We start from the raw sequence: 17327 nt of genomic DNA, 5'->3' as shown, positions 1-17327 counted from the left end.
CAGTGGCGCCTCTTTGGCAGACATCTGCAGAGCAGTGGGCTGGGCAACAACCAACACCTTTGCGAGGTTGTACAATCACCGGGTTGAGCCGGTCTCATCCCGTGTCTTGGCAGGCACAAGCAGGTAAGTTCCGGGACAGCTGGCCAGGTGTACCGCTTGTGCATAGCGCTTTTCCCCTCCCTTGAGGTGAAGACGTGCGCTCTTGACTCCCTGTTGTGTTCAAAGACTGTGATCCCTGGATGTCTTTCCTCCTTAGCCCTCTGGCAGTTGAGTTTGCAGAGAAACTCGCTGACTGGTCCAGTTTGTGCGCTAATGAGCCCCTGTACTGAGGTTGGTGCTCCACATGTGCTGGTTCCCCAAAGGCAAAAAATAGACCCCATGTGATATCTTCCACAAAATTGTTTCCCTGATAGCAAACTGCATCTGCCCCTCTGCCCCCGGTGCCATGCTCTGTAGAAACTCCTCCCCCTTTGGGTAGGACCTACCATGGGACCTCTCCAGATGACATACTTCCGACAAGACTCGGTAAGACCATGTGACATATTCCACTCAAATTATCCCCCCCCCCTTTTGGGTGGGGTGTGGTCTCCACGGTGTCTTCCTCTTGGGAGGGACACCCCCCGACGCAGACACTTATGGCTCCCAGTCAGTTAACAAATTCCACTCTTTTTGGGGAGAAAAGAAAGGGAAAAGTGGCCTCGGCTGGGCTAGCCTGTCCCTATAGTTGGGCAGTCGACTTGTTCCTGATGGACCGTTCGATGCTCATAAGAGCGTTGGGGGAGGTTACGTGACGGTCTGGTGCTCTGGCTATGAGGCACACAGCAGTCTGCCTGTCACACACCGCCAGTTCACGCAACACAGTTCAGCTAGTTGTGGCGTTTTGTATAGGGACCCCTTGTGTCACTACATCGACACAACATCTCGTTCCCTCCATCAGGGAACGGAGGTTACGAAAGTAACCAGGACATTCTTAATACTGTGTATTGCCCTCTTTAGCATCGATGACAGCGTGCAGTCTTTTGTAATAGTTGTCTATGAGGCCCCAAATTCTTGCAGGTGGTATAGCTGCCCATTCGTCTTGGCAAAATGCCTCCAGGTCATGCAAAGTCTTTGGTCATCTTGCATGAACCACATGTTTGAGATCTCCCCAGAGTGGCTCGATGATATTAAGGTCAGAAGACTGTGATGGCCACTCCAGAACCTTCACCTTTTTCTGCTTTAACCACTGGAGGGTCAACTTGGCCTTGTGCTTAGGGTCATTGTCATGCTGAAAAGTCCAAGAGCGTCCCATGCGCAGCTTTCGTGCATAAGAATGCAAATTGTCTGCCAGTATTCTCTGATAACATGCTGCATTCATCTCACAATTTCTGCCAGGGTATGCAAACTTTTGAGCACAACTTGTATGGGTTAGATCAAGTAGAGTGATCCATTAGAGAACCAGTCTGAAACAAAATTATTTTTAAAAATGCTTATCCAGGAATCACAAATGACTTGAAAGGTCATGGAAAAGTGGAGATTGATTTTTCTAAACAATATTAGAAATTGAATGGACTGTCTATCCCTTACAGCCTTGTTTCCAAAGACAAAGAGTTAAAGGAGCAATATGTAACATAGTCATCAAGTGTTTAAAATGGGTACTGCAGTCCAAATTCAAAATATTGGAGAGAGTAGTCTCCCCCTCCGCTCCAGCTTTGAAGCTCACGCGGGTTGCCAGGTTGAGGACACTCAACAGGAACGAGCAAACTGACAATGGCAAGTGACAAGCCTTACACTGTAAGTTGATCAGCTAATTTATATGATTGCAATGTTTTTATAGTTTGCAAATTATATACCAGCTCATGTGGATTTTTTATAACTCTGTCAATATTAGCTAGATGTATTTCTGGCTTCCATGGCTGCAGCGCGCTGTGTTTTCCCGCTAACTTGTTTCAAATTTGGTAACCCGGGGTGTCGAAATACTATTGGGAAATGGACAGTGGATGGGATCACACAGGCCAAAACACAAACAGAAATTCTGGCCCGGAATGGACATTTCAAAGTAGAATATACTGGCTGTAGCATTGTTTTCGGAGAAGCCAGTAGTTCAGTATTAGCTGAAGTATTTCAACTTAGCATCCTAAATCTCTGATAACATATTATGATAATTTTATGCTTTAGTACAGTACATATATTACATATTGCACCTTTAAATATGCCATCTACCACGATTAAGATCCTTAGTCACCTGTCTGGTCATGAAACATTGTTTGTAAGTGACTACATGGTTAGTGTTGGGTAAGTCTGAATCACACCTGGTTGCTCTTCTCAGCCTGGTTATTGCGGTTGGAGTCGGGGAAGTGGATGTGACAGCCTGTGTCCTCCATCACCTTCTTGATGTTGTTTCCACCTTTGCCGATGACATGCGAATGCTCCGTGTGCGAGACATCCATTTTTAGAGTCACACGGTTACTCTGAGATGACAAAGAGTTGGATTGTATTGGTTGTGGTTCTATAGCAAGCACAAATGCTAAATACATAAAAACAGACACATCCCCTCTGAACTGTTTTAATTAACATTGCAAGTGACATGAATTAGATGAGCTATGGCCAAGGTCAGTTTTCCATTACATCAAGTCTTCAGAGAGTTGTCTCTGTATACTATTTCCCTTTTCACATCAACAATTTTAGGAAATTCCCTCAAATGTCAAGAGTGGTGTTCAAAAAATCAGTTTTTTTATGTACTGAGAGGAGCCAAATTAATATAATGTCAATGTGATTCTTTAATCAGTAGGCAGCCTTGAATCCAATTTCCTTTCTTTTCAAGAAAGACACATGATAAAATTAAACTTTAGTCAGTAATTGAAATTCTGAGAAAAATATTCCTGTTTGTTGAACTTTTACAGTTGAAAATAACACTGTATATATATATATATATATATATATATATATATATATATATATATATATATATATATATGGTAAGACTTAACAACAAGGTTGTATTTGTTCAAATTAGTTAACGCAATACAAACAAATACTTTAGACTATTTTTAAGATTTACGCATTCATCTCTTGTCTAAGCCCTCTACTACTTCACCGCTGACATACATGAGTAAGTGGGCGGGATCTTCATGGGAACGAGAAGACTCTCCTCTTACACTGCAGTGTTCCGGCGAACATTTACTCCGCCAGGCTGCTTCAGCTTCCTGATTCCCTGCAGCGCTTACGTCATAACTCAGCAACACTCACAGGCTATGAGACATTTTATGACAAAACAGAGCAGTACTTCATCACAACCAGCTTGCTCCCACTCTGTCTCAGGCCAATGCCCGGCTAAAAACCCCACACCAGCTGCCTCAGAGCTGGCACATTTTGCCGCTGAGCCGCTGGTAAAGTCACGCAAGCCGTGGCCCAAACGATGGCAGCTGCCTCAGCGTAAGCCCCACGCCGACGGGAACGGGATCTCACTGGATCGTTGATACGGTCACCCTGGCTTACGAGTCGCAGGGTGAGAATTGCCCAATTGGTGTCAAAGTACACTCAACTAGAGGTGTGGCCTCTTAATGGGCATGGACGAACAGTGTGTTCTTATAAGACATATGTTTTGCAGCAGGATGGTCTTCTTAAAACACATTCGCAAGGTTTTACAACCTAGACATAACGTCTCTCTCAAAACAAGTATTCTCTGTCTAGAGCACTTGCTATTTTATTGGCCAAATATATACTTATGCCCCTCTTTTTAAGTACGGGCTCCCTGTCACTTTACACACCTGCCTGCATTCGGATCGCTGTGTTCCCAAAGTTACAGGCACTTATAAATAAACTTCCTTTCCGACTGGGCTCATGAAGGGGTTACTCCATACTATATGACCATAGTTCATATATATATATTCTGAGTGTTCCCCTCCTGGCTGACCATGAGGTTCATTCACTTGCGGTATACTCATGTCAGTCGCCGTAACGTGGGACTGCAACGTCATGTCTCCTCTCTGGAATGTTGTGTAATGTGCCATGATGGGAAATCTTTTCCCAATATGCATCAGCTTAGTGACGCAATGTCAAGTGTACTGAGTCGTAAGGCAACGTCTCGGTTATGTACGTAACCTCGGTTCCCTGAGACGAGGGGAACAAGACATTGCATAATCTGGCTGCACTACAAGACTCAAAGTTCTTTGAGGTGCGAGCAATGTGCTCTTTGTCCCTCAGTCAGAAAATTCTGAGGAATAGTGTTTGCAATTATAGCAGACAGCTTCGCGCCGAAAAGGGTGGGGCTCAATCACCATAGCCAATATTAGAATTGCCATTATTGTAGAGAGGTTTCAACTAGGTCATGTAGAAGGAAACTCTGCATATGCATCAGCTTAGTGATGCAATGTCTCGTTCCCCTCGTCTCAAGGAACCGAGTAATTTCGGAGTAAATTCAAGAGACTGTTGTGTGAAAATCCCAGGAGATCAGCAGTTACAGAAATATTAAAACCAGCCGTCTGGCACCAACAATCATCCATGTGATTATCTAATCAGCCAATCGTGTGTCAGCAGTGCAATGCATAAAATCATGCAGATATGGGTCAGGAGCTTCAGTTAATGTTCACATCAACCATCAAAATGGGGGAAAATGTGATCTCAGTGATTTGGACCATGGCATGATTGCTGATGCCAGATGGGCTGGTCTGAATATTTCTTTAACTGCTGATCTCCTGGGATTTTCACGCACAACAGTCTCTAGAATTTACTCAGAATGGTGCCAAAAACAAAAAACATCCAGTGAGCGGCAGTTCTGTGGACGGAAATGCCTTGTTGATGAGAGAGGTCAACAGATAATGACCAGACAGGTTGAACTGACAAAGTCTGCAGTAACTCAGATAACCGCTCTGTACAATTGTGGTGAGAAGAATAGCATCTAAGAATGCTATTCTGAGATGCGGATTGGCGCTGTTTTGGTGGCATGAGGGGGACCTAAACAATATTAGGCAAGTGGTTTTAATGTTGTGGCTGATCGGTATATATATACAGTGGTCTCTTAATTTTTTCCAGAAATATATATATATATATATATATATATATATATAGATAGATAGATAGATAGATAGATAGATAGATAGATAGATATACGTCACACACATAAACATATCATGCGCATACTCGGTTTCCTGAGACGAGGGGAACGAGACATTGCATCACTAAGCTTATTTTCAAAAAACAGTGTTTTGGAATATGTGTTTCTGAATGCTCTTCAGCACACTGATGGTTTGTTTAAAACTACAAAGCAACTTTATTCATTTAAAGCATTCCCTCAACTTTTGATATGGCTTAGAAAAGCCTTTCTAAAGCTGAATGGAAAGATGTAACAGATGTCAACTGAGACTACCAGGCAAAGGTTGGGACTCCTTTTAACAGGAACAAACCAATGAGTCCTTTCATCCAATAAGATTTGTGATGGGATGTTTAATTCACTATAGCTATGAGAGCAGCCATTAACTGACCTCCATATACAGTAGCTCATAGTTCCTCAAGCTCAATAGCTTCAAATGTCATAGCTGGGCTAAAACTCAACACATGTAGTAGAGTTTGAATGGGATGATAAATAAGGCATTTTGGCAATGTTATACCAAATAAGACTCATCCAGTCTGGCTTGATGTGCTCACCTTTGTGTCCAGGACAGACATTATCTTCTCCTTGGCTTCTTTCACATGGTCCCTCTTACCGCTAACTTTGATGTGTGGATCTGAAAGACAGAAATGCATAGTATAAGCCATGTCATAATGCTAATTTCAGGAGATAATTATATGTGGTGTTTGTTAAGGCAAGCTCCCAACCAGAACACTCAAGCAAGTTTTGCATGGGCAAGGATCGCTCACATTTTCTTCAGGAAAAGTACTGTAAAAATCCAGTTATCATATTCATTCATGACCAATAATATAATCATTTACAAATTATGTGTTAAGATAACATGGTGGGTTCACGTGTGGCAGGCAGAAATCTGTATGCAGTGCTTCATGGGTAAATAAATCCAGACAGCATTTGTATCATTCCAACTCATTCACATCCACACCATAAACAGCCTGATTGTGCTGCAGTACTCCCCAAATTCCCCTGTATTAATCCATTTTCCCAACCTCTCATGCCAACATGAAGTAGATCTCTCCATAGTCTCATGTGGCCAGACTTTTCACAATTGGCATAAAGTTTGGTCCACATTGCAACTTATTCTTATTCTAAGTTTTAATGAGCCAAGAACCGCCCATTTAGACAGGAAGAAACTGTTTTACCGACATAGCAACCAAAGGTTTATCTAAAATAGATTATACAACAATAATAGACTGACACGCAAAAAAAATATTAAAAAATGGCACAGACTCTCAGCAAACCAGTATGACCTCATGAAAACTACGTGTCTGTGCTGATATTTTTGCGAAATGATATTACGTGGTTCCTTACATGTATCGCAGCAGTTCTGAGGTGAAATGTCTATCCTCTATCGAGTTTTAAATCAACGAATCCTTCCTCCCTACCTAAACTTTAAACCTAAACGTGATTTGTGTGAAAGTGAATAAAAGTCATTGTTGTTATAGCACCTCTAGAGTTAATTTCACCAGGAAACTACCATGATATGAAGAAAAAAGCCACGTAAAAATCATTTTGCAAAGATGTAGATATAGAAATGTGATTCTATGAGACCAGGTTGCCAGAAAAAGTTGTGGAAAATGTGTGTAGAGTTTGTAATCAGTTAATTCAAAAGAAATTAATGCTAATTATTTCACAGACAAGTTCTGCTCATGAATATCTAGTTTACTTGCTACTAAGTGGCTCAAACACAACACTGAATATTTTTCAACAATTTGATGCCATTAACCAGACTAAATTTGGCAAATCCACCCTGCAAACTTTCTGCAAACTTGCCACAAATTTGCCTCTCATTATTTTCACAATCAAATGAGCGTTGAGGCAAACTATTCATTGTCTCCAAAGGTTTGCTGCAGGTTTACTACTACTGGTGAAGAGCTGCAAACCTCTGGCAAACATTTAGCGTCGAATCACAAGCTCATTTGCGTGTGAAAATAATGAATGGGACATTTGCGGCAAGTCTGCAGCAAATTTGCGGCAAGTTTGTCAGAACCTTAGATTTTTCTATTAGTTCTTCCTAAAAAGTGCTCACTGTTTTAACCCTGTACCTTGTAAATACAAATTTGTTTCCAGGCAGACTAATCCAAAAACATGTGCTGGCTGGTTTATACTGGTTTCATACTTGTCTAGCTGGCAGACTAGCATAGCCATGGTGTTGACCAACAAAACTTAGCTGGTGAAGGTTGTTAATCAACATGGTCCTTCTGGGTTTGCTGGTTGTGCTAGTTAAGAAGCCTGGTAGGGAAACCAGCACACCAACATCCAAAACAAAACAAATACTGGTTACCAGCAATGATGTCTTTTCTGCAGGATAGTAGATAGTTAGCATATAACAACAATAGCAACTAGTGCTCATGAACTCACACACTTTTAGCAGCAAGCTAGTCAGACAGAGAATCTGGAGCAACCCACAAGACAAGGCAAGCCGTACATTTTACTCTCCGCAAAGGGTGAAGACAAACTCAAGGCTCCAGATGCAATGCTAAATGTCTGCCTTTCCGTGCTACGGCTGCAGATCCGGAGATTTAAGAAAACTCGTGATGAGAGCTTTTCATGCCAGAGGGAATGAGTAAAATGCCACGCTAAATCGCTGTCCCAAGTGGAAGCAAATTCCTCCACCACAAAATCCTGCAAAACATCCATTCGACCTGATTGGACGGACATTGCGGGAGGAAATCACTCCAGCCTGGCTCCAATGGCATTCCACACCGAACGTTTACAGTTAGCCACTACAGTAAGACTAGCCTTAGACAAAATTGCATGTAATGTGACCATTTTCTGTGGTCAAGCCCAAGTGCTCACTCGAGGTTTTACAGTTTATACTGTGGTGTTAGGGGAGAAACAGGAATATAATTGCATACAATGCTTGTTTCATATAAAGGGGCCAATCCAGTGTGGTTTAGCAGTTGTAGGATTACACCTATGATTGGGATCTCTCAACTTCCACGTTGGCGATTACTTGTTCACCTCACCAGTTTTGAGTGGCATCCCCTTGGGTTTGGATTTACAAGAGTGGTGAAAACAGTGCAATTGAATATGTTCATTGCACACTGAGTGAAACAATGCTGGTGTGGATGGTGTTCAAAGCTATGATCAGTGATGGGCACAAATACATAAAAATACAAAATACCTTAGTTTAAAATAACAAATAATGTGTGGAAAAAATTTATCAAAATAAAATACACAAAATACATTACAAAATACAAAATACAAAATTGGCCATTCAATGAAGTATCACTATTAGGCTGAAATCTATCTGGATTTATTCTGAATGCAAAGAGTAACATAAAAGTCTCACGTTGATCCTTTTACGGTAACAAAATGTAAGTTGCATATACAGTACATATATTTTGTGTTCATGTACTTCCAAAATCCATCAAATATTTACACTGACCCCTTTAATTCAGTAACAAACATTACATTTTCTTTCAATGCAACAGAATCTGGTGGACTTACAGTCAAAATATTCCAAAAATATGTACTATAATTCAAAGAATTGACATTTGTTATGGAAAATAATCAATAAAATATGCAGGTCTAGTGCTGAGGTCTTATGTATTTATATCATATAACAGAATGTTTTGCATTGCAGTCATATGAAAGCTTCAATAGTTCCTATGAAGTATTGCCATGTTTTTATGGCAAGGTACTGTATGTGTTACCATGTTTTTGGACATAACACCTGATATAAACTATGGTAATGGTTTATATCAAAGTACCATCTGATGCCATCATTGTACCATGGCACTGTCACAGTACTTATTTGTAAACGTTATGTAATATAAGGCAATCAATTAAAAACAATTATCAAATCAAATCACTTTTATTGTCACACAACCATATACACAAGTGCAACAGTGTGTGAAATTCTTTGGTGCAGTTCCGAGCAACATAGTAGTCGTGACAGTGATGAGACATATACCAATTTACAATAAGCATCAGATTTACACAACACAATTTAAAATCTAATATACACATAATTACACACAACACAATATACAAATAATAACATACAATGTACAGTATACAATACACACAATATAGAATACATATTATACAATAAAACATAGTATATATAGTATATATAAAATTATATATAACAAGGTACATGATTACATCCTTACGTAGTACAAAATGCCAAATAGCAGCCATTTCTAAATGTATTTCTGTCCAGGTTACACTGCAGCCTGCTATTACTTGTGTCGAACCCTATTAAATAAATCACGTGTAAAACAGTGGCTACTTTTCTTGCTATATAGTAAGGAGTAATGCTTTACACATTTGACTAGCTAGTAAATACACAAGCAGTTGCTAACACCAACAACCGATTAGCTAGCAAAACTGACTAGCTTTCGCTAATGTCCAGTGCTAGTGCTAACGCTATTTTCCCCTTGCCAGTGCTCCTTTTCATATTAACTGAAGGCAAATCTGAATGATGTTCCATTTTAGCTTGTTAGCTAGCGATCAATCTAATGAAAGCTAGTGAACTGGCAAACGACTAGCTCGCTAGCTGGCTGCTGACTAGTTTTGATTTCTTCACTGTAGACACACATTGCACTAGCTGGTGAGAAGTATCACAGGTACCTTAATTTTTTTTTGGGGGGGGGGATTTTCTCCCCTTTTTTTCCTCAATTTGGCATGCCCAATTCCCAATGCGCTCTAGGTCCTCGTGGTGGCGTAGTGACTCGCCTCAATCCGGGTGGTGGAGGACGAATCTCAGTTGCCTCTGCGTCTGAGACCGTCAATCCACGCATCTTATCATGTGGCTTGTTGAGCGCGTTACCGCGGAGATCTAGAGCATGTGGAGGCTTCACGCTATTCTCCGCAGTATACACGCACAACTCACCACGTGCCCCACCGACAGCGAGAACCACATTATAGCGACCAAGAGGAGGTTAACCCAATGTGACTCTACCCACCCTAGCAACCGGGCCAACTGGTTGCTTAGGAAGCCTGACTGGAGTCACTCAGCACGCCCTGGATTCGAACTTGTGACTCCAGGTGTGGTAGTCAGTGTCTTTACTTGCTGAGCTACTTAAGCCTTAATTTTTTAATGGAAATAAAATAACAGTTGTCAGCAATTATTATGTTTTTTACAACAAGTAGAATCAACCATCACATCCTCACCTTATGTTAATCCATATTTCCTTGCAGAAATGCAGAAAATGTTCTCACCCAATGCTAGATGGAGCCTTTCTCTCTGACATCTGCAGACTGTGGCAAAGATCAGCCACAACATTAAAACCACCTGCCTAATATCGTGTAGGTCCCCCTCATTCCGCCAAAACAGCTCTGATCCATCTGTGCTATCTGGCACCAAGACGTTAGCAGCAGATCCTTTTAGTCCTGTAAGTTGCGAGATGGGGCCTCCATGGATCGGACTTGTTGGTCCAGCACATCCCATAGATGCTCAATCATATTGAGATCTGGGTAATTTGGAGGCCAAGTCAATCATTCCTAAACAGTATTTGCAGTGTGGTAGGGCGCATTATACTGCTGAAAGAGGCCACTGCCATCAGGGATTACTGTTGCCATGAAGGGGTGTACATGGTCTGCAACAATCTTTAGGTAGGTGGTACGTGTCAAAGTAACATCCACATGAAGGCCAGGACCCAAGGTTTCCCAGCAGAACATTGCCCAGAGCATCACACTGCATCCGCCGGCCTGCCTTCTTCCCATGGTGCATCCTGCTGCCATATCTTCCCCAGGAAAATGACGCACAAGCACCCGGCTGTCCACATGATCTAAAAGAAAACATGGGCATGGGCACTCTGACCGGTCTGCGGCTACGCAGCCCCATATGCAGCAAGCTGCGATGCACTGTGTGTTCTGACACCTTTCTATCATGGCCAGCAATACGTTTTTCAGCCATTTGTGCTACAGTAGCTCTTCTGTGGGATCGGACTAGACGGGCTAGCCTTCGCTCCCCACGCACATCAATGAGCTTTGGGCACCCATGACCCTGTCGCCGATTCACAGGTTGTCCCTCCTTGGACCACTTTTGGTAGATACTAACCACTGCCTACTGAGAACACCACACAAGACCTGCCATTTTGGAGATGCTCTGACCCAGTCATCTAGCCATCACAATTTGGCCCTTGTCAAAGTCCCTCAGATCCTTACACTTGTCCATTTTTCCTGCTTCCAACACATGAAATTCAAGAACTGATTGTTCACTTGCTGCCTAATATATTGTAACAAGATAATAAAAGTTATTCACTCCACCTGCCAGTGGTTTTAATGTTGTGGCTGATCAGTGTACATAGATACCTTATGAGCAGCTGTTCCTATGGAGCGTGATACATCAGCGCATCTGCCATATTGGAAAGGTCAAGAGCCATCTGTCAACACATGAAAGTAAACTGACAGACACTGTACAGTCTGTAACAGTCTGGAGTCTTTTTCAGCCAACTTTCAGATTATCTGATTTTCCATAAACATTGGGCAATATTTTAGATGATTTAATTTTTTGTAGCAAACTGTCCACTACAAATGAATATTTCATGGAAAACATACTGAAAATTAGCACCCAGTCAGTCAATTCATTACCTGATGAACTGTTTCCACCAAAAGCAGTTTATGCAGTGGTCTGAGGCTTTTGTCCATTCACTTGCATTCAAACAGTTCTCCTTGTTGACCGTTCCAAGATTGCACCACAGTTGATGTATCTGAACCAGCCGAATAAGGCATCTACATATGTATATCTATGGGGGGGGCATGCCTGAACTAGTTGTTAAAGGAAATTTTGAAAATACACAAATACCAAACTTCTTTATAAATACCAAATGTATTTAGGTATATTTGTGTTACCATGTTTTTGGACATAACACCTGATATAAACTATGGTAATGGTTTATATCAAAGTACCATCTGATGCCATCATTGTACCATGGCACTGTCACAGTACTTATTTGTAAACGTTATGTAATATAAGGCAATCAATTAAAAACAATTATCAAATCAAATCAAATCACTTTTATTGTCACACAACCATATACACAAGTGCAACAGTGTGTGAAATTCTTTGGTGCAGTTCCGAGCAACATAGTAGTCGTGACAGTGATGAGACATATACCAATTTACAATAAGCATCAGATTTACACAACACAATTTAAAATCTAATATACACATAATTACACACAACACAATATACAAATAATAACATTTTTTTGAAAATACACAAATACCAAACTTCTTTATAAATACCAAATGTATTTAGGTACAAATTACATTTGATTTTTTTTTTTTTTAAACTTTAAAATACAAAGTACAAAATAGTATTTTGTATTTCAAATACATGTATCTGCAATACTGCCATCCCTGGCTATGATTATGTGCAAAACATCAAAATTGTGCATTAGAAGCAAAAGAAAACAAAAATTGTTTGCTTTTTTTAAAGAAAAGGATGGACAAATCTAAATACATTTTGTGGTAATCAACATTATGTCACAAATGCTGTCGATTGAGCTTAACTTGTATTGAACCAAAAATATTTCTTTAAGTCCCTTTAAGCAATCGGATTTCCCAATGCTAAAAATAAGTGATTGTTTATTTTAACCAGTTCATTTACATGAACTGTCCAAAAGAACCAATTCACTTAAATTATTTAGTTTTCTCAGCACTACATAAGCGATAGAGGACGGTTTAGGTGAGCGCATTGATTACTCCATCGGCTCCATTGCTGTGTTCGCAATACAATTTGACAAATACAGCGTATTCTGACACTACAGCGCTACTCATTGGGAAATGTAGCTTAAAAAGCTACTCTATTGTAAAACTAGCGAAACTATTGTCACGCTACTGAAAAATGTAGTTAAGTTAATAGCGTTGCTACTTTTAGTTAACTACTCGCTAACACTGTATCCGTTATAGCACCCCTTGTGGCAAAACTGAGAATACAACGTGTACTTAAAAAATGAAAATTCTCTCATTATTTACTCACCCTTATGATATCCCAGGTATGTATGACTTTCCTTCTTCACCAGAACACATTTGAAGAAAATTGTAAAAAAAATCTTAGCTCAGTAGGTCCTTAAAATCCAAGTGAATGGAGATTTCTCTTTGATGCTCCAAAAATCACAGACAGTCAGCACAAACGTCATTGATTCATATTCATATTCATCCAGCGGTTAATGTCTTCTAAAGCAACACAATCACTTTTGGTGCAAAAAAGATAAATATTTAAGTACTTTTTAACTAAAATCCAATGCTTCACGAGAGGGTGGAGTACAAGCGGTCTCTTGTGTGACGTATTCGCGTTGCCATGGGTAATCTCACTTTCTCCACTAGGTTGAGACATCCAGGATGAGCACACAAACGCACTATTGTGAGTAAAGAAACAGATAAATACAGATCTAAACCAAAATCAATGAAGCTTCTGTACAGCGTTCCTCCTTCTCACTTGTAAACAGCACTGCTCTTCCGGCTGTGATGCACGTGAGTCAGTTCTTGCGTGTTTCGAATGCCAATACGATTACGTCACATGCGCATACCGCTGCCGTCCAGAAGCATGATTTAGAGTATAAAAAAAAGTACTTAAATATTTATCTTTTTCACACCAAAAATGATCGTGTCGCTTTAGAAGACATTAATTTAACAGCTACAGTAGTGTTGTATGGATGAAGTTTATGCTGAATATCTGTGATTTCTGGAGCATCAATCTCCATTCACTTGCATTTTAAGGACCTACTGAGCTAAGATATTTTTCTGTTTTTCTTCAAATGTGTTCTGGTGAAGAAAGAAAGTCATACACACCTGGGATATCATGAGGGTGAGTAAATAATGAGAGAATTTTCATTTTTGGATGAACTATCCCTTTAAGTTGCATTATAAATTGTGGTCAGACACATTTCAGAACCTGACATAATCGAACTGGTGCTGCTAGAAATGTTTGTGTATTTGTGTAGAGCATGTTTCAGGTTTAACACACTGCAGCCTTTAAATATAGCTCCATCAAAGAATGCTAAAACATCTACACAACTCGTGCACCTCTTTCCACAGCTGGCTTTGATAAGTATTACACACTGGGCCGATTGTGTTAAACACATCTGTTTAAATGAATTCCTCTCAGATAATTTCAAATGCATCAGTGGATTGCAAAAAAAATAAAAAAAGAAAAAGAAAATAAATAAATACATAAATAAAATGGCTAAAAAGCAACAAACAAGCTCAATACAGCAAATCCATTAATTCAAATTATAATTCATATGAACATAGATCTGACTCCTGAGGAAAGCATCTGTTTGACTGCTACTGGTTAATCAACAGTATAGCTTTGGTCTATGCTAGTGTTGCTAATATAAAGTGTTTTGTTTTGTGATCAAGATCCTCTGAAATGTTTTTACAGTGTTTTTAAGGTAGGGAGGCTGAGCTTCTCAGAGAGCTATTTATCCACACAAGGGGGTGGCGTGAGTTAAATGGAGCATGCTGTTGGGGGCCACGACGTATTATGGCCTCCCAGCAGAGATGCTTGGAAATGCCCACAGTGAATTTTATCATGTGCTGAGGGAGCCGCAAATTCTTGCAGTGCTGCCACTGTGAGAGAAAATAACTGAGTATCTACAACAGTGTAACTGCTGGGAAATGTTAATAAGACAAGTTTTTCTGATATCTAAAGTTTAAAAGAGTGTTAAAAGGGTTTTTTTGGCTTTTAGTCCATGTTTGTTAGCTTTGAGGCCATCTCTGTGTTACTGTAGAGTAAATTAACTTATAATTTAGTCTTAAACTTAAAGCTTTAACTTAAATTAGTTAATAAACATATAACTTTTTTAAATTACTGTCTTTCTCTTCTGGGGAAATGTTCAACTGTTGTTGAATTTACAAGACTCACGAGTCGCATGGACTAATTTTATTATACTTTTACGGTCATTTAAACTGAACAGCCCCTTTTCACTGTATACTTTTGTTGTTTGGTAAAATAACTTCTGTTGTGTTCAGAAGAAGAAAGAAAATCAAACTGATTTAGAATGACATGAGGGTAAAATAATGACAGAATTTTAATTATTTGGTGAATAAGTCTTGCCGAGGAAAAATAATTTTCCGTTATCCATGGAGCCACATGATTATGTTTAGATGTTTAGCTCAATGCTTAGTCTAATGGTTTTAGGTTTGCTGTTCCACTAGGGGTGCTTTCACAATTGGTTCGACTGCTTGGACCGAACCCGAGTTCGTTTTCTCCCCCCTCCTCCTGCCCCTGCTCTGTTCACATCATATTTTTTGGGTCCCACGGTCCGATAACGTCATCAATGTGAGGCAGTGGCAGCTCTTTACCACTGTAACTAGACAACAACTCAAGAAGACAACAGCTTCACTGTGTTATTGAAGTATTCATCTCTTTGGATTTACCACCAAATTTTTACATGCACAAAATGTCAGATATGTTTGTCTGCCACGGATGCATTTAATGTGCAATGATGTGAAGAATATTAGCGTTTGTCAGCCGCGAGCCTGCAGATGCATTGCAAGAGATGTGAAGAATGTGAGCTGCTCTCTGAAGGTGATTTATTTGGACGTAAGCAGGTATGAGAAATGCATTAAACCATAATAATTGCGATCAGGAGCATGCAAATTATACGTCATAATTAGCGGTTCACTTCCACAATTTGGTACAATTGCGTTCACGTCAGCAGTGAACCGCAGTGGATTTCACATGAACCGTACCCCAGACCACCTTTTCAAGCGGACTCGGGTGCGGTTTGCGGGTGCGCACCCAGAGTTCGGAAAACAGCGTTCACACCACCCAAACAAACCAAATTTTGACGTCATTCGAACTCGGGTGCACACAAAAGTGCTAATGGGAAGACACCCTAAGTGGCATCCTTAAACAGACTGATCTCACATTGAAATCGGAAACAGTAGGTCGACATTTCTTTAGCTAAAATCGGTCTGTGCTTACTGAAATTCTAAACACTGCCCCCAGTGGCCAAAGCGGTAAGTGTTGTTGGGTGTATGGGCATGCGTGAGCTCCATTTTCCCAAGTGTATCTTGCAAGACTACAAGGAACACCCACTTCACGACATGCCCACTACACGTAATTCCCCCCTTGGATCATTAAGTGATTCTATTGACTACAAGAACTTTTAAAATCCAATGCAATCACTGTATGATTTATTTTCTCTTAATTTTTTACTTTTTAATATATGTCACATAAGATATTAAACAGAAGATAAATAGTAAACTGAACTTACTTGTTTAATGTGAAATTTTGTGAAAGTGCTCTTTAGTCTAAGGTGTTCGTACAATTTCTGCTTGTTCAATAATAACTGCTTGTTCAGTAATAATAAAAAAAAGAAGATATGAGTAAATGGTAAAATAAATATTTATCTGTTTGGTTTTCTCTAGTAGGCTGTAATACAGTGAAAAGGAATGCATATTTTATTAACTGTACCCCCCAACCCAAATCCCAAACCTAAACCTTACCATTAGTGGAGGAAAAATGTTGGAGGAAAAAATTGCAACCTCCTGATCATGCTCAACACTAGTTATGCAAACACGATTACTTCCTGATTTAAAGGTGGGATCTGAACCCAGGTCTCCAACACAGCCGAAGCAACGTGCATCTGGTCTCACCACTAGGGATGGTAAACATCCCGGAGCCGACGCATAAATGTCTGACAGGCGCATGTCAGTGAGTCGGCATGATGTGGCCGATCCTAGGGTACTGGAACTCTCTGAAACAGCATGTTGAATTCCCGTGTGATTATGTTGACTTAAAACCTTCTCTGCTGCCCTGAGATAGGGTTAGGGTCGTCCTGAGGTCATCTTGGAGGGAAGAATCCTTACAAAATGTTTGCCAATGTTTATTTTTTTTTTTTTTAAGAAGCATTAGTTAAAGAAAAAAAAATCTCTGCAATCATGTTCTAAAGGCTTTTGAAAATACAATATAAATCTCCTCCATTCCTTAGCTTTAAAATGTATGTTCTCATGTGCTCCATAAGTCACATGATTTTGCACATCTGGAGTCAACGGCATCTTGCACAACAAACAGTGCAAAAGTATGCGACTGTTCTGTTCTGTGTGTGACCGAACAGATGTTCATGAGCTAACAAAAACACAATGCAGTCACGCACACTAGCTGATTTCACAGCATTGTCGACATGTCCAAAAAAAGAACTATGTTCAGGAAATTAATTATGGAGAGTAACAATTAATTCCACTTCAATTGACAGCCATTCTTTATTGGAGCTCTTAGGTCACACACAGGCCGGTGTTGCGCAGTGGAAAA

General features: G+C 40.1%; 1 protein-coding gene across 1 annotated transcript in view; it reads right to left on the bottom strand.

The window, feature by feature from the left end:
• The window catches only part of LOC127426735 (protein bicaudal C homolog 1-like), a 159269-nt gene that overhangs the window by 53331 nt on the left and 88611 nt on the right, over positions 1 to 17327 (bottom strand). The window contains exons 4-5 of the mRNA XM_051673721.1: positions 5626 to 5705; positions 2292 to 2450 (exon numbers count right to left, since the gene is read on the bottom strand). Coding sequence (XP_051529681.1) covers positions 2292 to 2450; positions 5626 to 5705 — 239 coding nt within the window. The remainder of the gene's footprint in view (positions 1 to 2291; positions 2451 to 5625; positions 5706 to 17327) is intronic.

Source organism: Myxocyprinus asiaticus, chromosome 36 (genome assembly GCF_019703515.2).
Source record: "Myxocyprinus asiaticus isolate MX2 ecotype Aquarium Trade chromosome 36, UBuf_Myxa_2, whole genome shotgun sequence".
Classification (NCBI taxonomy): Eukaryota; Metazoa; Chordata; class Actinopteri; order Cypriniformes; family Catostomidae; genus Myxocyprinus; species Myxocyprinus asiaticus.
This window is presented reverse-complemented; position numbering and strand designations above follow the sequence as displayed.